This window comes from Arvicanthis niloticus, chromosome X (assembly GCF_011762505.2).
Source record: "Arvicanthis niloticus isolate mArvNil1 chromosome X, mArvNil1.pat.X, whole genome shotgun sequence".
In the NCBI taxonomy this organism is placed as follows: domain Eukaryota; kingdom Metazoa; phylum Chordata; class Mammalia; order Rodentia; family Muridae; genus Arvicanthis; species Arvicanthis niloticus.
Genome location: NC_047679.1, coordinates 27,755,841 through 27,779,136, shown reverse-complemented (window position 1 = coordinate 27,779,136; position 23,296 = coordinate 27,755,841). Strand labels below are relative to the sequence as shown.

The 23,296-nt window shown below is 40.0% G+C and overlaps 1 protein-coding gene across 1 annotated transcript; it reads right to left on the bottom strand.

Moving 5' to 3' along the window:
• Window positions 1–202: 202 nt before the first annotated feature.
• Window positions 203–8,425, bottom strand: LOC143435551 (uncharacterized). The gene is made up of 3 exons (XM_076918582.1): window positions 8,251–8,425; window positions 1,182–1,307; window positions 203–692 (listed from the first exon to the last, which is right to left on the bottom strand). Exons 1-3 carry the CDS (start codon window positions 8,423–8,425, stop codon window positions 271–273), a joined length of 723 nt encoding a protein of 240 aa, XP_076774697.1. The 3' UTR covers window positions 203–270.
• Between the last annotated feature and the right edge of the window lie 14,871 nt (window positions 8,426–23,296).

Sequence of the window (23,296 nt, the reverse complement as noted above, 5' to 3'; positions counted from 1 at the left end):
TAATCCTAGGTTACTGGAAGTCTAGTCTTTATGCCACAGAGTTTTATAAGGGTTACGTTCAGTGTGGATTGTGAGTTAAGTTAATTGATAAGAATAAAGTTTCTACTAGTACATATTGTACTGTACTTACAAATATATTAGTTAATTGGTTAAGTGTATAATGCAAAGCTAATAACAGCATTTTTATATTTTCAAATCCGATTGATTTTATTTTCATCATTGTACAAAGTACTGTAAGGTGAGTTACAGCATTGACAATGTAACTGTGCCTCAGCTCCTAGACCCCGGTTCAGTGATGTTCCTTAGGTCTTTGGAGCTGCCCATGTCTCCCTTAGGAACAGGCTCACTGCTAGCGAGTTCTCCGTCAGGAACCCCCTCACCACTGGCCAGGTCCGCATTAGGAACCAGCTCACTGTTGGTCTCGTCTTCATTGGGAACTGGTTCACTGGTGTTCATTTCTTCATTAGGAACGAGTTCACTGGTGGCCACGTCTCTATTACAAGCCGACTCGCTGCCGGAGCACGGTGGAACTGGCTCTGGTGTTGACACTTGAGCACTGTCATCCATTTGCTCATGAAGGAGCAGTGCCGCGGTCGGTTCAGTCGGTTCAGTCAGCTCTGGGTGATATCTCGTGGCTTCTGCTCGAATTCTTCTTAAAAGGGATCGCTCCCCCTCTTCGTCAGCTGGAAGAACTATATACAAGTGTCATCAGGGTACTCGTTTGGGACAAAAATAGATAGAGATGGAGATGGAGACAGAGATTCCTGAGAAGGGGCAGAGGTAGATGAGAAGCTTATAGCAGGCCTGAGAAAGGCTATGGGAAGGGATGGCTGAAGAAGGGAGGGAATGAGCTTAGCTGGGGACCTCTCACCTTACTAGGACTTCTCCGACAACAGTAAGGACAACACTTCTTGTGCGTTCTAAAAACCTTGGACTCTCTCTTCCTCAGCTTTGCGGTTTTGGATGCTGAGGCCGCAGCAGCCTTGGCTTTACGCCTGGACGTTTTCTTGGCCTCCGGCCCATGTCTGGGCTCTCCTAGAGACTGGGCCCAGAGCTTGTGAACACCCTGCTTATCCCTCTGTCTGAACAATGGTGGGCCACACCCCTCAGCCTGATTGGTGAGTCAAGTCCTCCCTAGCCAATGGCCGCTAAGGAGTGGCTGAGACCTCACAAAGCCCTACCTCTGACCTCTTTGAGGATGAAGAGAGTCCAGAGAAGGCTGCCTGAGAATCTTAGATATGCCTTATTCACCAAATTTTCACTTTCATACCCCTGGCGATGGGATCGATATACCAGAACTACAAAGTCTAGTGGAAAACAGGAGGCTTTACTTAAACCTCGGCAAGATATATTTGTTAAGGTTACTCCCTTCTTCTTATACTAAGTTAGACTGTGCTGAACTTCTGTTCAAGTTTGCTATTTCACACTCCTTCATTTAATCCCTAGTCTGTACTTTTGCTTACACTGGTTTCCCTTATCTTCTGATTGTATTTTATATATTATATCTAATCACCACTCAAAGTAATAGGACCCTATAATGAGTACATTAATATGAGGATCATCTAAAAACAGTAATAGAAAAAGCATGTGTCCTATAAAGGACACATCCTGACACACAACAGCAGCAAAAAAGTATGCATCCCATATTGACATCACCTTACCTATTACAATTTGGCATCTAGGACTGACTTATTTCTTAAATTAGGCATTTAAAATATGTCTTTTTTTCTGCCAGCACTGTCACTTATTGACAGGAAGTGGAATGAACTGCCCAGTGTAAAGGTTATATATGTTCATTTGCTTGCATTATTGAAATCGGTCACACTACCTTTTATTTTATGAGATTCTGTTCTTTGTATTTTTTTCTATTTTTCCTTTTCACTAACACTATTTGTCTTCCAATCAGGTGGCCTTAGATAATATATCTTGAATTAAATCTTTATATTTGTTCTTGTATAATATATTTTTGTTCAACTATAGTACAACATACTGTGACAGGCTGTGCTCTGTTCTCTCTAGTTTATGGCTTCTAACAGTGCAAGATATTTCATGGGCTCACACACACCACCTTTAGCAGTTTTTTCCATCTTCTTTTGAGGGAACCCCTTCTTTGTTTAATATCCCATTCCACAAATATTGATCTCTGTTCATTGTTATTTATGTGCCTTTTTGATTTCTAAATATACACATGTGTCAGGGAATAGGCTGTCTTGATCTCAGATTATTTAATTAATTGTTTCATTTCAGGTTCCTATAACAGAGTTTTATACATTGTGGTCTTTCTACACACAGACATTTTCTTACCACTACTAAGGATACAGCTGATATTAGAGTGCCAGCATGGACCAGTTATGATGACCACTTCTTCTTGGTCATGCCTTAATCTAGTCTTCTTCTCCTTCTCCTTCTCCCTCTCCCTCTCCCTCTCCCTCTCCCTCTCCCTCTCCCTCTCCCTCTCCCTCTCCCTCTCCCTCTCCCTCTCCCTCTCCCTCTCCCTCTCCCTCTCCCTCTCCTCTCCCTCTCCCTCTCCCTCTCCCTCTCCCTCTCCCTCTCCCTCTCCCTCTCCCTCTCCCTCTCCCCTCTCCCTCTCCCTCTCCCTCTCCCTCTCCCTCTCCCTCTCCCTCTCCCTCTCCCTCTCCCTCTCCTTCTTCTCCTTCTTCTTTTCTTTTTTAAAATTGGATATTTTATTTATTTACCATTCAGATGTTATCCCTTTTCCTTATCCCCCCGACCCAGGAACCCCCTATCCCATCTCCCCTCCTCCTGCTTCTATGAGGATGTGCCCCCACCCACACACTCCCTCCTCCCTGCCCACGATTTCCCCCACACTGGGGAATCCAGCCTTCACAGGACCAAGGACTTCCTCTCCTACCTATGCCCAACAAGGCCATCCTCCCCTATGGAGCTCCTGGGGAGCTCTGGTTGGTTGGTATTGTTGTTCTCCCCATGTGGCTGCAAACCCTTTTAGCTCCTTCAGTCTTCTCATTGGAAACTCTGTGATCAGTTCAATGGTTAGCTGAGATTATTCACCCTTGTATAAAAATAATTTTAATCATGTATTTTATTTATTTATTTATTTTACTGTCAAGAACATTTTATTTTTTATTGTATATTTTATTTATTTACAATATAGAAATCATGTATTTTAAAACATATTTTCTCAACTACTTTATATATTTGTATTAAGATTGTCTTTGAAGTCCACAATTTAGCCTTTATAATTTAGTCATTATAATTCAGTGTGATGGTTTCTTGTTTTTCTTGTTTAATTTAGTCATTCATATCCTGTCTTAGTCCAAAGAAGGAGTGCTTCCTCTCTTGTCCACAGAGTGTCACTGTTGGATTATTTGAAGATCTAGAGCCCTGTAACATTTGATTCTCTGTAGTTAGAAATATTTCCTTTCAGAGCAGAACTGATTCTAGATTACTGGAAGACTAGTTTTTGTGCCCTGAAGTACAGAAAGGGTTATGCTCAGTAAGAATTGTGACGTAATGGCAGTTGGGTTAATAATACAGTTTTGGCAGTACATCCTTTCATATTGTTGTAGTGAGAGGTCTATTAGGATGAAATAGATGTCCTCAACTTTCCTCTTAGTTCCTACCTTTGTATCTACCTTTGGCTCATAAATAAATTATCCCTAGAGAATGTTTACTGTTCTAATTGGTGGCTTGAACTTGGGATAGTGGAGCCTAAATGAGTTGGATTAAAGTCTCATGCAATAGCCACCTTTATTCAGAGCATCAGAACATCAGACAATCCATGCTTTGAGGGTTAACAGGAGTCACCCGAGTAAAGTGTATAACTGCAGGGACAAGTGGTATGTGGCAAAAACATATTTTTCCATCGAGGCATATGAACAAATAACAATAGCCAGTTGAAATGAATAAACTAAAGTGAATTCACTCCTAACTGCTACACCAGGGAGTGGCATGAAAGCACATTCCAAGAGCAATTCCATGTTTTGGAAGAAACTGAAGTCACAAGACTTTTAGGCTTGTGTCCTTGAAGTTCTCTCACATGCACTCAGAATTCCCCTTGCATGACTCCATTCTTGGACTCTGTTTCACCAGATAAGAATACAAGTGGAGTACCTGTTAGGGAAGAAAGGATTATTAACTGATATACTTGAAATTTTGAATCTTCATGTCATACCAGCTGCTAATGGTTATGTAGTTTCACACTTACCAAGGAACCAGTTCAGGGTTGTTTTTTCCCCTAGTGTTACAGATGGATTCCTGGGTTTTGTTACATTCTCCATTGAAGTCACATCTTCAAGTCAGATTCCTTTTCAATTTTCCTTACTGTGAACTTTGTTTAGATTCTTATTCAAGGAAATACTTCTCCATCATGAATTTGTGTAGTTCTCTTGAGACAATAAACTATGAACCATTTTGCTTTCCTCTTGTCTGAAATTGAACAGGGCTGGGGGTCATGCCTATATGGCAGACAGGTGGCCTACGGCAGAAATATGGCCCCATTATCCAATTCACAGCACTTTTGATCCTTTTTTATCGAGGTTCCAAATTTTAAAAATGTTTTCAAGTTTTTAAAGAGTTGTAAAATACTACAAAGTTATATATCTATCATATATATATATATATATATATATATATATATATATATATATATATAACTTTTTTACTTTTTAAGCTTCCCTAAATTAAACTAATAGTACTGTGTTGGGGGCCGACTTTTAGTAGAAAGCGGCTATCAGCTTTGCAGCCATCTTGAGCCATATACCCTGACATGAGAGTTGGATTACAATAGCCTACTACAGCTGAGCACACTCTGATAATCTTAGTTTAGATACCTTGGGTGTGTGAGATTAAAGGTGTGTGAGATTAAAGGAGTGTGACTTAGAAGTGTAGAGATCAGATTTAGAGATAAGACCTAAGGGCATGTTTAAAGGTGTGACCAAAAAGGCATGGCTTAGAAGTGAGACATATAAAAGGCAGAGACAGAGATCAGAGAATCAGACAGAGCAGACACTTTTAGGAGACACTTCGAGAAAGCGAGACTGAAGAATAAACGGGATTGAAACACACTCTGTCTGGTCTCCATTCTTCAAGTCCGTCCTCACTCTCTCTCTTGCTGAACCCCAACCTGTGGACCGGAGTGGCAGCTTGGACTGGGATACAGTGGCTACGAAATGGCGGGGCAGCCCGGGCCTCAACATTTTGCTGGGGCTGCGACACTTTTTGCCAACCAAACAGGGACTAGTGCGGTTCCCAACAGTACTATAATCAAAACTAGCAAACAATAGTTCTTACTTGAATTATGCCGTTATTTTCAAATCTCATGTTTTTTCCTGTGACCAAGTTCAATCCGGTATCTCACATTTAATACTTTCCTATTTGAGTATTTCATATATAAGTGCATTGCATTTGTATGATTTCTACTCCCTTGTGTCCCCCTCTGACTCTGCTTATGATTCACTATTTCGTCTCTACCATTTATCTTAAAACACCCCTTTAGGATTCATGACTCTTTCTTCTGTAATTATTATTATTAAATGCATATGCATCCCTGTGTGTATGTGTGTGCACGTGTGCACATACACACAGGCACTCGTGCATGCACGCGCGCGCACACACACACACACACTGAATTTGTCTCCACTATCTCTTTGAATTTGTCACAGTTCCTCATGAATTTGTCATGAATTTGTCTCAGTTCTTTCCATGCTATTGTGACCTTGACATTTGTTGACAGCTGGTTAGTTATTTACAAAATGCCTCTCATTTTTTGTGTGTCTGATATTTCCCTTTTGAATAGATTCAGATTATGATTGTTGACAAGAATATCACACAAATGATGCTATCTTGTTGAGCCACATCACAGGGTTTGTCTTGTCTGTATTAAAAAGATTTTTAATGGTGATATAACATTTATCTCTTGATTTATACAGTGTCTTCTTTTTTCTCCTTTGTAATAATATATAGCATTCTCTGTGGTTCTTTTAACATTCTGTTTTTCCCAAACCCACTGAACTAAATTAGCATCTATCCATAGATTTTTAAAGTGGTTATCATTACTGTGATATTTGCCTAATGATGGTTCTTTAGTAATTCATTTCTTCTATGTTTATTAGAATTGATTAAAATTTGTTAGGAAGAACCATCATTAATTTCTCAGTCATTTAAGTATATATGGTTATATCAAAACAGACTCATGAAATTTACTATGAATTATGAGGCAACATTTGTATATATCACAGTTACTGTATTATATCTTGTAATATACATTGTAAGATATATATATGTATATATATATTACATATTATATATATGCAACATAGTTGCTGTATTATATCTTGCAGTCCAACTATGATGAATGACTACTCATTTCATTGATCTAATTTTCCACTTTGGGTCATTGTGAACTCCCAAACTATTTTTGCTCTGCTTTCACTTTTCTTGAGAACTACCTTCGTTTTGGTTATCACAAGGTGTTCTGTGTTCATTACCATTTTCCCTGCTCCTTCACAGGAATTCAACTTCTGAAGGAATTTTTTTGTTTTGGTGAGTGGAAATTTTGATCTAGATGCTAGGTACATTCATTATTTAATCTTGAGTCCTAAGCCCTCTTAGTGGACAGAGGTGGAAAAGAAATCATGCGATGTAGTTAAACAAAAATGTCTTGGTCATGCTAGGCAAGCTTCTACCAACAAGCTACATCCCTAACCTTATGTTTAAAAGTGTGTGTGTGTGTGTGTGTGTGTGTGTGTGTGTGTGTGTGTGTGTGATTGATTAGGCCTGGTAGTGCAGGCCTGTAATGTCAGCTACCTGGGGAACAGAGGCAGAAGGATTTCAAATTCAAAGTCAGCCTTGGCAATTTAGTGAGGCATTGTCTCAAAATAAAAATGAAGAAAAAAGACTGGAAATGTAGCTCAAAATTAAAATTCATGTAACTGTTTTGAGGTTTAACTTTTCCAGAGTAGGCTTCAATGACATTTGGCTGATTTGGATGCAGTTTTACAGTGAGCCTAATTGCACAGAAAGTATTCTCAACTGAAATAAAAGGGTGTATTCTGTGAGGAATTTATCTTACTGTTGTTTTGAGGGGATATTAGAAAACCTGACGTTTTTAGTAGATAGCAAGAGGAGTATATAATAGAGGTTTTGGGAACTACATTCCCTAGGGCTGTGGTTCGCAAACCTGTAGCTCACAACTATTTTGGGCATCAAACAACCTTTTCACAGGGGCTGCTTGAGACTATTGGAAAACATAGATGTTTAGATTAGGATTCATAACAGTAGCAAAATTTCAGTCATGAAGTAGCAATGAAAGTAATTTTATGGCTGGGGTCACCCCAGCATTAGGAACTGTATTAAAGGGTCCCAAGCATTAGGAAGGTTGAGAACCACCACCTTAAAGGCAATGGAGCTACATATGAAAGAGGTGGTTGTTATAAGATTTCTTGAATAGAATGTGCTAGCACAGTTTGAAAAGTTTGTCTGGGTGTAGTGGTGCAAGCCTGTAATCCCAGCAACCTGGGAGGCTAAGGCAGGAGGGTTGAAAGCCAAGGCTAGCTTGGGCACTTTTGTGAGATCCTGTTTCAGACAGAATCTTGTCTTCTAAAAAGGTAAAAAGATCTGGGCATACACTTTAGTATCAGAGCCCTTGTTTGCCATGTATGAAGTTCTAGATTCAATCACGGGTTAGAAATGAAAATAAAATTAATAATAGCAAATAAATATAAAAGTTTGAGATCTAGCAGGGCTCCAGGGCCTATAATGCCTAGACCTTAGTAGCCTGCTGCCTGTGGTATAGTATTTAGCCAGGGTCCCAGCAACTAGGAAGCTGAAGGAGGATGTGATTTGAAGGCAAAAATTGCTCAGGTTCCCAAGTCTCTTTCTGAAGAACTGGCCCTTGAGGTACTTCCCAGAGCCTAGCCTTCTACTGGGCCACTTTGGTTCATACAGAGTTAAGTCTTCTGTTGCTCAGGGGCTGATGCCTTTGCTGGTTTCTGCATCTTCCATCTTTTCTGTCTTCACAGACTTATGTGCATCGGTCACAGCTCTCCCCCTCTCAATCACGTATGCACTTCCCTTTTGCTCTTTCTCTTGTACAGCTTCAAAACCCCACTTTTCTTACCTGTCTTTCCCCTCTTAGTGTCTCTCACTCTTTGTACTCCCTTCAGAATGAAGTTCCTTAGGAAAGCATTGATACTGCCTGTTGAAACAACAAGCTTCTTTTTCTCCCTGAGTATTTTTCACATGCTGATTGTTCTGCCTTTTTTACCTTACCTTTAAATGTTCTATGCAGAGTGCACGTTTTCTGAAAAGCCTCAGCTGACAGTCTGGATTCTGTCAAGCTTGGCCTCACCTCCTGACTTGTGCCATGGTGTGCAGAGGTGATAACACTGCTAATGGAGACCTGAGCCCTCTTGAGCCAATCATCTTGTAGCACTGCTCTTTCCATTATTAGGACAAAGCTACAGCCATGTTTCCCCTTAAGAGAACCCTTAAGATATGTTTTCATCCCACTTTTGTAAATGAGCAAATTGAAACACAGAGAAGTTGAGAAACTTGCCCTGGCACATACCTTATCTGTTACTAAAACCAACCATGTTCCCCTGAAGCTGTGGTGTTTACTTCAGTGCCACAGTCTTGGGATTCTCACATTTAACCATGTATCTGGACCCATTTGAGGGCCTGTTAAAACCAGTCTTGCTTGCTTCCACTCAGGTTCTCCATTGTGTAGGCCTGGGGTGGAGCCTTTGGTTTTTGCACTTCTCTAAGTTGCTTCCTTCCTTGATGAGAAATGTCTCTGGCATATTTGTGTTGCATGGGAGGCTGTCAGTGGCTGTGAAGTTCTCACCTTTCATCACTGACATTTCTTCCAAGTGCGTATAAGTCAGATTGTTTAGGGGCAGGTTGAGAGTCTATGTCTCAGTCAGGTGGTTGGTAACAAACCAGGCTTCACCCCAATGAAATGGTGCATTTATGACTGCTGCAGAACTTTCAGTGTGTCAAGAACTCAAAGTCAGCTTCAAATATTTTCATCCCAAGGAAATGGTACATTTGTGACTGCTGCAGAACTTTCAGTGTGTCAAGAACTCAAAGTCAGCTTCAAATATTTTCTTTTGAAAATTAATTACTTGGTTTTAATTTTGTATTTGATGTATTCATTGTGTTTATGTGAGTGCTTTAGCTACTTGTAAGTATGTGCATAGCATGCATAGATGCTGCCTGCATAGGTCAGAAGGGGGAATATCTCTCCAGGAACTGGTTGTGCACCACCATGTGGATGCTGGGAACCTGAACTCCAGTCCTCAGCAAAATCAGCAGCAAGTGGTCTTAACTGCTGAGCCACTTCTCTGGGCCTACATGTGTTACTTCTTTTTTTCAAAATGAGAACTTAACAATTTTCTTATTTATAATAGCAATTAGAAGAACTTCTTGAGAGGACAAACAGGCAGATTACCAATATTTGTGAAGCAGTTTCAAGAATGCACGAGTCCAGTGAGGTGTCACAGATGGAGAGATGTGTAAGTATTATAAAAGCATTCTTACAATCTTGCTAAACTTCTAGAACCTAAAGATATGGAACCATGAAATTAACAGGGTTCATCTACACTTAGTTCAGCAGCAGCTAGGTGACTAAAATTCTATTGGAAAAAAAAAATGCTTAAATTCAGGCTTGCTGAATTACCACAAGAATTTTATGTTACTAACTGTCCATGTATAAAATTCAACTAAACTGTATTGGGGGCACAGGGAAAGGGCTGCCTTTACTTTTAACATCAGAGAATGGTGTAGTGGGGAAATAGATGTACATGTTTGACCAGTTTTTAAAATATTTAAAAATGATTTATGTGTATGTGTTTATGTGTATGGACAGTTGCTACAGAGGCAAGAAGGGCATGTCCGATCCTGTGAGGTGGAAGTACAGAAAAAGAAAATAAAAAAGAAAGATCTAACACTTAATTTTTTATTTACAGAAATACCAGAATTCGCAGAAGTCATTGTTAGAAAAAACAATGAGACAGTGATCAACCCAACTTTTGAGGAAAATCAACAAGACAGTTTCAATCCACCTGTCTATCACAACTTTGGTGAATTTGAAATGATATCCATTACAGATAGCACTCTAGAATACAAACTCAATCCAGTATAAGTTAGTGTCAATATTTTTTATTGTTTGAGGATCTTGTATGTGCATATAATGTTGTGAATGAATGCATGTCCCCATCCTCTCCTCTCCACCTCTTCCCCTACAGCCCTTTCTTCATTTCCAGCTTCAGGTACTCCTTTTGAATAAACATCGAGTCCACTTTGTGTTGCCAGTATGTGCATGGATATCAGGCCATCTACTGGACCCTAGCCAGCCTACCAGGGGTCTTATTCTTAAAGAAAATTGACTCTCCATTTCTCAATAGTCAATGGCTTTCCACCTAGGGGTGGGACTTATTCATTATTTTATTTTTGAGATTATAATTTATAAAATTTTCCTCCCTTTACCTTCCTAAAAACCCTACCGCCCACCACTTCCCAGTTTGTTTTAATTTCATGTCCTTTAAAAACTATTATTGCATGCATATATATAAACATATATATTTCTAAATATAACTTTTTCAGTTTGTATAATGTTACCTATATATGTATTTTCATGGCTAATGGTTTGGCATTGAACAACCAATTGGTATGCTCTTCCCTGGGGAAGGCAGCCTCTCCCGTTCCCAGCTTTTCTTTCTCAGTTGCCTATAGTTCTTTGTGTACGATTGAGGTCTCATGGGACTTTTCCCTGTCCACTTTGGCAAGTTCATTGCTGCCATCTTGTTCAGCTTATGCTTCAGCAGTTATATTGGTGAGAATTTCTGAGTGTAGCTTCCAATAGTACTAGGAGACAGACTCAAAACAAATTCGCTGATCCTCTGGCTCTTAATAATCTTTGGGGAAGCTGTGTTGAGCCTCTCCAACATCCACTCTCTCTACACCTGTCCAATATAGTGTACTTCTTTTAAAATGAAACTTTTCATTTGAAATTATTTCACATGTACATGCATTTGTAAGAAGCATTTAAGAGAGAATCTTATGATTTGGCTATTGTCCCCAGTAATAACATCTTTAAAATTATAACAAATGTTATAGACTAAGATTTTTAAATTGGTTCAAAGGACAGATCTTATTGAGATGTTCTCATGTTTAATAGCATTAACATTAATGGCCATTATCCAGTCTATTTAATTAGCTTTATCACATCATAGCTCTGGGAGGCAGGACACGGGAAGTTTGACTGCACTCTCACCCCACAGTGGTGGGTTGGGGTGTCGTGCTGTGAGAATTCTCTGCAGGGACACTGCTCCAGGGGTGATGGGGCAGCTGCAGCTAGCTCTGGGGGGATCCCTGGGCCTGAAGTGCAACCTGGGACAGTCTGGTTCCCAGGCTCCTGGGCACCTAGGCGCCATTGGAAGCCACAGAAGATCTGAGAACAAAGTAGGGGCCCATGGGGTGGACTGGCCCAGGGTCCAAGGGGAGATGAGGAGAGAAGATCTGCCTACGCCCCTCAGGGAGATTCCTTGTCTTGGCTTGGCAGTTTGGCTTGGCTTGGTCATGGGCAGTTGGCTTTGGTTGGTAGTTGCAGTGTCTGGGAATGCAGAGAGGTCTTCTGGGGAGATTAGCTTGTGGCTCTGTAGGTGAAGGCCTTCTCCATTGTTCTCCATATCAGATCCTGATGAAGAGAAGCAGTCCATAGTTTTAAGATGTTTATTGTCATGGAGGAAAGTAGATGAGAAACCTACCCCCCCCCCCCCAGTGTAGGCCTGAGGTTAAATACCTTTTGCAGGGAGGAGTATCTGGGAAGGAAACCTTAATTGGCTAAGCCCTTCTGGCCTTTAGGTACCTCATTAATATGGAGATCTGTCTTGAGGCTAGTGACCTGTGGTCACTCCTTCTACCTGTGGAGGGGCTAGTAGGGGCATCGTCCTTACTTGCCTGAAAGACACAAATGTATGGAGGCATCTTGTCAGGAGCCTGGAGGCTGGGAGCCTGGCAAAACGCCCACTGTTCCTTGCAGTAGTCACCAGGTTTTCAAACCTAGCTCAACCAGAAATCATGCTGCCTTTCACCTTCCCACAGCAAAGAACACTGTCAATAGGACAAAACAGCAAGCCATGGATTAGGAAATGATTTTTACCAATCCTACATTCAATAGAAGGCTAATATTCAATATATATAAGGAACTCAAGAAGTTAGACTCTAGAGAATCAAATAACCCTACTAAAAATGGGGTACAGAGCTAAACAGAGAATTCTCAACTGAGGAATCTCAAATGGCTAAGAAGCACTTAAAGAAATGCTCAACATCCTTAGTCATCAGGGAAATGCAAATACAAACAACCCTGGGATTCCATCTCACACCAGTCAGAATGGCTAAGATCAAAAACTCAGGTGATAGCAGATGCTGGTGAGGATATTGAGAAAGAGGAACACTCCTCTATTGTTGGTGGGCTTGCAAGCTGGTAAAACCACTCTGGAAGTCAGTCTGGCAGTTCCTCAGAAAACTGGACATAGCACTACCTGAGGACCCAGCTATATCACTCATGGGCATATACCCATAAGATGCTCCAACATACAACAAGGACACATGCTCCACTATTTTCATAGGAGCCTTACTTATAATAGCCAGAAGCTGGAAAGAACCCAGATGTCCTTCAACAGAGCAATGGATACAAAAATGTGGTACATTTACACAATGGAGTATTACTTAGCTATTAAAAACAATGAATTTGAGAAATTCTTAGGTAAATGGATGGAACTAGCAAATATCATCCTGAGTGAATTAAGAAAAGAATAAATATAGTATGTACTCACTGATAAGCCAAAAAGAAGCTCAGAATACCCATGGGACAACTCACAGACCATATGAAACCCAAGAAGAAAGATCACACCAAAGTGTGGATGCTACAGTCCTACTCAGAAGGTGGAAAAAATCTCTGGGAAGTATAGGGAGAGAGGGATCTGGGATGGAGGGAGGAGGGGGAGGGAAAAGGGGGGCAGTTCAGATATGGGAGGAGATGGAGAAGTACAGAGGGTCAGGGGCCATTTTCATTCCACCATTTCAAACCACTACAGTATGTTAGGCAGCTTCTACAGTCGTAGGTTTCCATACAGCTTTTCAAAAGGCGTTCAGCATTAGCTATCCCGTTTTGTATTCTACCCTCCATTCTGTCTTTCATCCCCTTTAATATTCCTGTTCTAGTTTTCTATTTATTCATTTATAACTCTATATTTTGAATCCTCTTAGTTGGATGATTTCCTTTTCCTTCTGGCCCCTTATTGACTACCTAAGCATTATGAGTATTCTAAATATAGCAACCGATTTAAACATATGTAAGAGAGAAAAGCTGCCAGTCTTTCTGGGACTTAGTTGCCTCATTTAGAATGATCATTTCTAGCTTCATCTATTTGTCTATAAATTACATGATTTTATTTTTCTTAAGAGCTGAATAAAATCTTGTGTAAATGTATCATATTTTTATTACTCATCCATTGATGGTTATCTAGGCTGTTTCTAAGTCCTAATGGTTATGAATAGAGAAGCAATGAACATGCTCGAACAACTGTTTGTGTAGTAAGATATCGAATTCTGTGGGTTTATGCCCAAGAGTGGAAGAACTGAATGAATCATGTGGTAGAATTATTTTCAGTTTTTTGAGAATTCTTTCACACCGCTTTCCACAATGCCTGCCAACTGTGTTCTTCCATCATCAATATGTGTGATTTGATTTTTCAAAGCCTACTTTTAATAGGTGTTCTTAAATGCTTTAACCTCCCTTCCAGCCCGCCACCCCCCAAAGATAGTAGAAAAGAAAGGTTATTAGGATATGGGGCAAGTGGACATATTTAGAAGTAGTTCTTTGGAGCAAATCCGATCTGCATTGTCAGGATATCAGCAGTTCAGATTACACAAATCATCAGCAGCAGATGGATCCACTCACAAAACACCATTCACAAATCAGCAATGGTAGATTGATCTCAAAGAAGCCATGAGGCTCTGCTGTATAGGGTTTAGAAGTTGTTCCTTGGGGCAATCTCAATCTCCAATTTGCAGGATGCCAGCAGTTCAGTTCAGTAGGATCAGTATAGCAAACACGAATCAGCAGTGGTAGCAGGAGAGAGCAGAAACAGCCAGGTCTCAGCTCTTGATACTCTTGATACTCTTGATAGAATTTTCAGTTTACAGTTTATTTTTCATCAGTACCCTTATAGCTTTGTATTTAGAGACAATTTAAAATCTTTAAGTTAGTGGGAAGGAATTATAGAAAAACCCCATTTAATTTCTATGACTATGAAAGTGACATTCATTAAATCCACATTTGTATGCATGAGTGTTCATATTTAGTTTCATAAAGTTTTATCTTGTGCGCTGCTCATCTGTTTACTTCTAGAGTTTTGATATAGAAGATTTCTAGCATCATTATAAGAAAATTTCCTGTTGTCCATCTATAAACCACAACCATCTATCTCTCTCATCTCCCACCCTGCTCCACCCTAAGCACCAGCTGGCTACCTGAGACCTTAATTTCTTTCTATATTTTCTCATTTGCATTTTACTGAAATTTATTCCAATGCTATATAACTTTCTGGGTATAGATTTTCATGAAATATGATTTGCTTGCAATTAATATCAACTTTTACATATTTTAGTATTTCTATTAGAGGTGCAAACTCATCCACGGCATGGATGTAAAACATTCTTTGTCTCTTCATCCATTGAATAATATTGAAGCTGTTTCCAGTCTTTACTGTTAGAAGTAAATACTATGAGTGTACATGCAATTCTAAGTCACATGATGACACATGCTTAATTTTATAAGGAATCACCAGCTTTTCCTGCAAGAATGTATAGTCGTTTTTCTTCTCACTAGTAGTGGTGAGTGACACAATTCTTCTACATGCATTTTTGCTTTTTATTGTTCCCTTTTTTTCTGATTCTCAAAGTTTTATACTTTTATCATGTACTTTCTAGATAATTATCCTTTAGCCATTTTTAAAGGATAGGTTCTTTTAGGATATGTACTTTTAGTCTTAGTCAATGTGAGAATATGTTTATTTCATGTACATTATTTAATAATTTTCTTGTGTATGAATTCATAATTGGAAGAATTGAAAATGTTTTCTTTGTAGATATTCCAGTTATACCAGAAGCTGTCTTGGTAAACAATCCTGAGACAATTAATCACCCACATGCAATTGGAAATAGCAGTGGCCACCAAAATTTAATTTCATCCACTGGGCATGCTACTGATTCTGGTAAGATGCAGATGATACATTTTAAAAAATGTTTTTCAATCCAATCCATAAACATCTCAACATTTTTAATGTGAACTGCTTGTAGTTCCTTTTTTAATTAAACTTTTTATTTTGAAATAATTTTAGATTCATATTATTTGTAAGAACTAATGTAACATAATCCTTTATATTTTAGCATTCTATCCAACAATAATATTCAACAAAACTAAGATTAAATAATACAACCAGGATATTCACATTGATCTGATACCCAGATATTTTTGAGAAGTCCCAAGTTTTTTATAGTTCTTTATGCTTTTACATTGATTTCTGTACAGATTTATAACATGAGGAGGTTTGCTTGTTACTAATATAGTCAAAGTACAGGATAACTACAACTACATCACCCCTGGGTGCCTCATATGTTTTTGTCACCCAATCCACCTTGCCCAAGTCATGCTTTTGCCAAAATGCCTGTCCCTACCATCTGGCTAATAGTGGTTTCTATAATGATGCTACTTCAATAGTAGTATATGAAGAAAATCTTATAGTATGTAGATTGTGTTCCCATCAACATAGTTTTCTGTAGACTTAACTACTTGTGGCTATCTATGCATAGCTCATGTTCTTTCCTAGCCTCCCAACCTCTGTTGTTTTTAATCATTTACCCCTTGGAAGAAATGTTTTTTATCCAGTTTTTAGTTAGGAGTAAAGCATTATGAATATTTGTCTACTGGCTTTTGTGAAAATGTAATTTTTATTTCTTTTTCATAAAAGTCAAGAGGATGGATGGATGGTCATCTTGTTAATTACTTCATTTATTTGTTCAATGTTTAATTAGATACTTTGTTCTATGTGGCTAGAACTCATTGATTTCTTCTTTTCCTTGCTGGCTGGCTGCTGCCTTCCAAGAGCTGGGTGCCATCAGGCAACAGTGACTAAATTTTCCTCCTGATTTTGTACTTTCAATGTCTTTCTGATTTTCTCCTTTGCACTATTCTCCTCCACGATATCTTTCCTTGCATTCCTATTCTTTGTTCCCCTCCTATTTTTTTTTGAATATTGCCTTATCCCACAGCTGTGATTTGGGCTTGTGCAGCTGCCTCTTCTGTTTCTTCTGTTTATGCAGCTTCCTCTTCTGTTTCTTCTGTTTAGTCTTTCTTTCTGTCTCTTTTTCCATATCCTCTGCCTATTCCTCCTTTCCCCTTTAACGGTTATGTCTTTGTCCCCATTTCAAGTGCCTGCCCTTTGTCTTTTCTGCCTTTATCCTTTCCCCACAATTATTACTGTAATTTTATCTTCCCTTTTAAGAGTCCTCCATCACGGGTGTCTCTGTACTTGGCAACCTGGAGCCAGCTTGCAGCAAATCTGCATCTGGGTTCCTTTCCTTTTAAGACCCGCCTATAGGGGGCGGTAGAGGAGGTAGCTCACTTCCGGTTCCCAGAAATCCCTGTTGTGTGATTGGCAGCTTGGGCCGTTGGGCCAGAGGCTGTGGCGCCGAGGTGCTGAGGCCTTAACAGGGCTTTCGCGCCTGGCTTGTGGACATTCTCCGAGTTGAGGGCCTCCTCCTTCGATTCCAAGTGTGGGGTTCGGCCCAGTGGATCCCTCTGCTCACCATGGCAGTGAGTAGAATGTTTCTAGGGATTCGGCCCCGCACCTCCGTGTCTCCTCAGGCGTTTCGTCCTCTCACTTCAGTGTTGCCCTTTGAGGGCCCCTGGAACTTTCTAGTTCCTTGACTTCTCCCTCAACCCAGGGGATGTGGTGGTGGGGCGCTTTCCTAAGTCAGGTTTGTCATGTATTTGAGATGTTTATGACCGTCCTTCCCAGTCGGAGTACGTTTTCAGTGTTGTTGCTGCTTGTTGGGAGTGTGGGGAGCGGTTTCCTTCCCAGGTTTCTCTCTCTCCATGGTCCTTTCCTGCTTCCTCTCTCTCCTACAGCGTCTTCACACCTTTTAGCTCTTCCCTCCACTCTGCCTCCTTCAGAGCTCTGCCCCTCCCGCCCAGGTCGTTCTCTCTCTCTCTCCCCTTCTGTCCTTTTCCCTGAGGCTCCTGGTGGAAGGTGAAGCTTATCTGCTTCCTCCCTGCCCCATCCTTGCTCTCCTACCATCCCCTTGTCCCCCCCCCACTCTCTCTCCCTTGCCTTCCCCACACTCCCCTATTCTCCTCTGTCTTTCCAACCTCCTTTCCTTCTTTTCTGCACCTTTAGGTTTTCCCTGTGACTTTTCCAGGCTTTTTAACACACTTCCCCAACTCTCTCCCTTTCCTAACCTGTTTCCTTTCTAACCTCTCCATTTCTCTGCATTTTTTTCATGCTTAGGTCTCCAATGTTTAATGCATGGGAACGGTTTTGTTGTAAAAGTAGTGTACATAGGTATATATCCCTACTGCTCTTCATGATCATGGATGGATCAGGTGTTGACAGTCAGTTTAAAGTGACTTCATTATTTAAAGGTTTCTTTGGATCTATGTTTTTATGTTCATCACTTGTTCTAGATTTTATGTCTTTTGAATATAGCTATATCATAGCATTGAGTGTAGTATTTATAGCCTATGTTAAATAACAATTTCTTTTTTTCATTTTAAAGAGAGGGGGGACTGTTTTTGTGTGTGATTGTGCCCCTTTTCAAAGGTACCTGCATGTTTCACTTACTGCTTGCCTATTTTTGCTACGTGTAAATGAGAGACACAGCTTTCTTCCAGCTGGCGCATGCATACCCACAGTCACAGAAAACCAGACAGACAGACAGACAGACAAACAGACAGACAGACATTTGTTCCCAAACTTAGGCCTCCAATGTTTTATGTACGGGTATATTTTGGAATATAAGTAATGTTCACTGGGGTATATCCCTATTGCTCTTTATGATCATGAATGTTTCCAGTGACAATACTAATTTAAAGGTTCTTTGGAACTATGTCTCTATGTTCATCACTTCTTTGTGCTAGATTTTATGACTTTTGAATATAGCTATCTCATAGCATTTGAGTGTGGTATTTAAAGCCTTTCTTCAATAGTAACCAATGTCTTCTTTCAGTTTTGGATTGAGTGTGTGTGTCTCGTGTGTGTGTGTGTGTGTGTGTGTGTGTGTGTGTGTGTGTGTTTTCCTTGGCATTGGTGCCTGCATGTTTAAGTTCCTGTATTCCCCTTTGTGTTAAGTATTAGAGAGTTCACACTTTTGTGCTTGGCATGAGCACACATACTCACAGAGTGAGGAAGAGAGGGAGGGGTTTTAAAGGGAGGGAGAGATATGAGAGAGAGGGGGGAGGGAGGGAGAAGGAGGGCCCAAGAGACATAGATCAGTAGGCAGAGAGGTAGAGATTTTATTTTATGTTTCTCCAAATATGTGTGTCCCTGGGGATGAGATTCCTTGTGCTTCAGACAGGCATAGATTTCCAAAGAGAGCTTTCTGGAGTTGGTTCTTTCAATCTACCCTGTAGGTTTTAGGATTGAAAATGTTTGCCATATTCGGTGCCATGAAATTTTATGGTGTTGTCCCCTGGATTTTTCTATGTGTTTTTAGTTTCTTCTCAGGAGCATAGATACCCCTTCATGCCTGTCAGAGTAGAAGTCCTGTTTTTACCTTGTTATTTTGAATCAGGTCTTTGTATTTCCGGGGCCAGAATTCAAATTGCTCTGTAGGCAAAACAGGTCATGACATTGTTTTATTGTGTCCTTGGCTGGAGTGAAAGCCTATATACCCTCACCACAGCCTCTGGAATGCTATGATTTCAGAGTGTACCACCATGCCCACTGTGGACACATTTTGTTGTTCTCAGGAAGTATAATTTTGAGATGAGCATCTGTGCCGAGCTGTCCTGATCTCCTGCTGCCTGTTTCCTAATGGAGGGATTGCACAGGTGTGCCTTTTTTTGTAGTACTAAAATTGCAGGGGTTGGCCTCATCACCCTGAAATTTTATTTATATATATATATATATATATTTTTTTCATCTTTCAAGTGTTTTTCTCATGCTGTTATCCACCCTCTTGTCTGGAAAGCCTAAGAGGTCTACTAACCATCATGTTTTGTCCAGTTGTTTAGATTTTTTATATATGTTTTGGAGTTCCATATGTGTTATAGTTTTATGGGTCTTAGATGCACTTTCACCAAAATGGTACTGGCTATTTTTGTGGAGATAGTTCCTGAGCGTGGGTGCCAAGGACTCTCTGACTGCCCAGCAGTGTTCTGTTTGAGTCCCTTTCCTATAGGAACCTGGTGTGTGCTTACCTTTTGGGAAGAGAAACAAAAAGTTACTTTTGTTAGTGTTCTACATCATGGTGGCATTTGCCAGTGTGTGTGAGGTTTGATTGTTTGCAGATGATGGAGGAATGGTCCCCACTGATGCATAGTAAGAATGCTTTGGGATGCTGCAAGATAAATGAGACTAAGGAGTATAGTCCATTGAAACTGAGAATTATTCCACCCAAAGTACCAGACTTGCTGCAGGTAGATACTTCCAGTAGAAGTTGTATTAGTCAGGGTATCCTGGTTTGTGGACAGACTGTAGCCTTGCATGTGTCATACGAATTTTGTCACTTTTCCAGTTTCTCTGTGATAAGTTGGATGGATGTTGGAATCAATTGTGACAGTAATTAGACCATAGGAATTGTACAGCTCAGAGGATTCCTCATGTGGTCCATGCACATCCTGTGTGTGGAGAGCTCCTCAGATAAGGCTCATTTGTGCTTATTTTGTAGGAACCAGTTGTTTACAGGCCTGCATCTTTTCCTTGCTTTTAATGTCTCTCACTATCACCATAGTTTGAGTGCTTCTCTCAACTCTTCATTTGTACTGTCTGGATGTTCTGAATTTGACAGAGAGTTGGCTCATTAGTTTTCTGCAGTTCTTCCTCCCTCTGAATCTATTCCCATGCACGTTATGTTGTGAAGAATTCTGCAAGTAGTGCCTGCCACCTACTTATATTGTGGCTTCTTATTCTGACACATCTTACTCTTCCTCATTCAGAACCCCAGTTGCTATGCTGGATATCTGACACTGTCCTTTGTGCACCAGTCTGTCAGTTACTGATAGGAGGTTGGTGTTAGGCTTTTCACATTTCCTGTTCTCAAAGCTTGTGACTCTCTGTTACTCTTGTCCAATTAGTTTTGCATATGATTGCACAGTTGTAATGTTAGTGTTACTCTTCACCATAAAAGTAGTGATCCTTATTATACTGAAGGATTTCATCATATTTGCAAGAAAATTTACAGATTCATAAGAAATAATGAAATCATGGGTACTCCTATGTTTGGGAGTAACTCTGGAAAACCTATGAGAAGATAAGGAAATAGTTGAGCTAGCTGATGTCAGGTTGTGGAGTGCCTCTCCCTTGTGGGAGCCTTCTTCCATACCTGTGGGCCTTAAAAATAGATTAGTTCACATGTATATTAGATCATGCCTTAGTAGTTTTTCCAGGTAGGCCTTAAATTCTTGGGCTTAAGCAGTCCTTCTTCACAAGCCTTCTACTTTTCTGGGACTACAAGGGAATACTGAGTCCTTTTAAAGCTCCAGTTTTAAAGTATCCTCTCCACTTTAGGGGATAAAGAAAGCTTTAATTGTATCTCTAAGCACCAGGTTGTGTTCAGAGCCATTTTATTTTAGCTTTGTGGAAAATTCTATTACAAAGTAGACTTTTTGGAGAGTACCGTCCAGTTACAGCAACCATTTCATACTCTTCCCTCCCATTAGCATCCTGGGAAATTAAAATTGTCTGTCTGTCTGTGTGTCTCTGTGTCCAGAGGAATGCATGTATTTATCTATCTATGTCTATCTGTCTATTTGTATATCTATCCATTGATACATAAACCACTCATATAATCTTTCTATCAATCTGTATGTATCTATCATTTCTTTATCTACACCTCCATCCACAGGCACACATCTACAATCCATTTCTCTCTCTCCTTCTCTCTCTCTCTCTCTCTCTCTCTCTCTCTCTCTCTCTCTCTCTCCCACACACACACACACATACACACACACATACATACAAATTCATTCTCCCACCCACACATCCACTTACCCATCCATCCATCCATATAGATCTGTACACCTACATGGTTGCATACATACATAGACACATCCAGAGATTCTTAGAATGTTTTCATGGTGCTAGGTTGATAGACAACTCCCTGTTTATTTTCTTTCTCATATTTAACCCTCTTCTTGTTGTGCTTATGAATTTAGGGATTATAGGCCCAACATGCCTTGATGAATATTTCTGTTCTATTTCCCTGTCTTTGCAAGCTGTTGTTGGGCTTCACCTGTCTTGGGCTGTTTTTGAGGTATAGATGTATGTGGAGAGGGATTAAAACCAGGTACACTTATGCATCCTTGTTCAGTACACTTCCATCTGACTTCAATCTTTATGTGATAGCTTTGGCTGAAACTGTCCCGTTTTACCTTTCAAGAAAACTGTATACAGGATGTTAAATTTCCTAATAAATGTTGTACATCAACAGTAACTTTATATAAGCACCCCAGACCCCAAACTAGCCTGTCTTCTCTAACTACTTCTCCCTTTGCCATCTCTCTCTCAGGAGCCTGCCACTGGAGTACAACCTCCTGGTTTTGGACTACTGGTTGCTGGACAGGGACCTCCCAGTACAGGAGGAATGGTAATTATGGATCTCATACACTGGAACCTAAGAGAAATTATGGCAGACAAACACAGTGTTGCCTAATAGGATCAACTGGGTTTCATCTTGATGGGTCTGTGTTGTGAGAGTTAGATACATGATTGCTTAGACCCAATGTATGACTTATGTTTAAGTTGTGTTCCAGTACAACTAAACTTAAACCAAACCAACACACAAACAAACAAAAAATGTGGCGAAAAGGGATTGACGATATGGAACAGCCTTCAGTTCTTAAATTACTTTTATTTCTTGATGAGTTAGAGGACAAGAAAAATTATTCTTTCCCTATTTTAAGTTTTTTATTTTATGTTTGATGGTGTGGTCCTCATACTTAAAATGTTTCCTGCCTATTTAGCATGGGCCTGATTTTTAAAAAGGAACTGTGAGGTATTTCTCCATATATACAGAGCTCAGGGAATAGTCCAGACAGGCCTAGCTGTCCCTTAACATCTTGTTACTAGGCCAGGACACACCCAGGATTTTACCTGAGAAAAATTGTGATTCTTGTCCATCGCTTCCCTTTTTAATTATGGACTTCCTTCTTATCAGTCTTCTAGGCAGCTGTATAAATGTTCTATTCCTAGATAGATTTTTAAGTTGTGATGTGTTCTCCTGAATCTCTGAAGGAGCTGAAGTCTAGGCCACTGTCACCAACCCCAAATCATGTCCAAGTTTCTTCTTAACGATGGTGTCTTTTAAGGAAAGGTAGATTGTACCTTTTGGTATTTGCATTAATTCTCATTCAGGGAGTATTATCCTGTACAGAATTATTTCTTTTCTTTTATTTTTATAGGGTATTTTATTTATTTATAGTGCAGGTGTCATCCTCTTTCCCCATTTCCCCTCCCTAGAACCTCCTATTCTATACCCCCTCTTCCTTTATGCTTTTATATAATTTTTATTACATGCATGTGATAAGGTCAGTTCTGGTTGAGGGTCTAGCAATACAAGAGATGCAAATAGTCAAGGAAAAAGCAATACAATAAACACAAATAGTCAAAGAAAAAGCAAGGCATTAAACCCAGTTAAGTTAACACTCCCATGATCACTTTTTCTAAGGGCTTATCAGGAAGACCAAAGTATCTGAGCCTACTTCCTTATCCTAGCCCAAGATCATTTTCATATCTGAAGCCTACTTCCTTGTTCTAGTCAGAAAATTTAGAATCCTGTCTGAACTTACTTCTTTGTTCTGGCCTAATATTTAGATTCCTGCCTGAGATTACTTCTTTGTTGTAGCCTATGATTTAGACTCCTACCTGAAATTACTTCTTTGTTCTAGTCTAATGTCAGATTCCTGCTTGAAGCCTACTTCCTTGCGCTTGGCCAATGTCATACCCCTGTCAAACAGCCCCTTTCCTTGCCCGTGACCCTTGGCAGCTTCTTGTTAAGCAGCCCTAAAAGCCCCCCCCCCTTTTTTATTTCG

Excerpts from the sequence above, each read along its gene's own strand:
- LOC143435551 (XM_076918582.1), bottom strand. The coding sequence starts at position 8,425 with ATGGAAAGAGCAGTGCTACAAGATGATTGGCTCAAGAGGGCTCAGGTC. Across the intron at positions 1,308-8,250 it reads TCTGCATAGAACATTTAAAG|ACTTTGTAGTTCTGGTATAT; the intron begins GTAAGGTAAAAA and ends GTTTTCCACTAG. Across the intron at positions 693-1,181 it reads CATCCTCAAAGAGGTCAGAG|TTCTTCCAGCTGACGAAGAG; the intron begins GTAGGGCTTTGT and ends ACTTGTATATAG.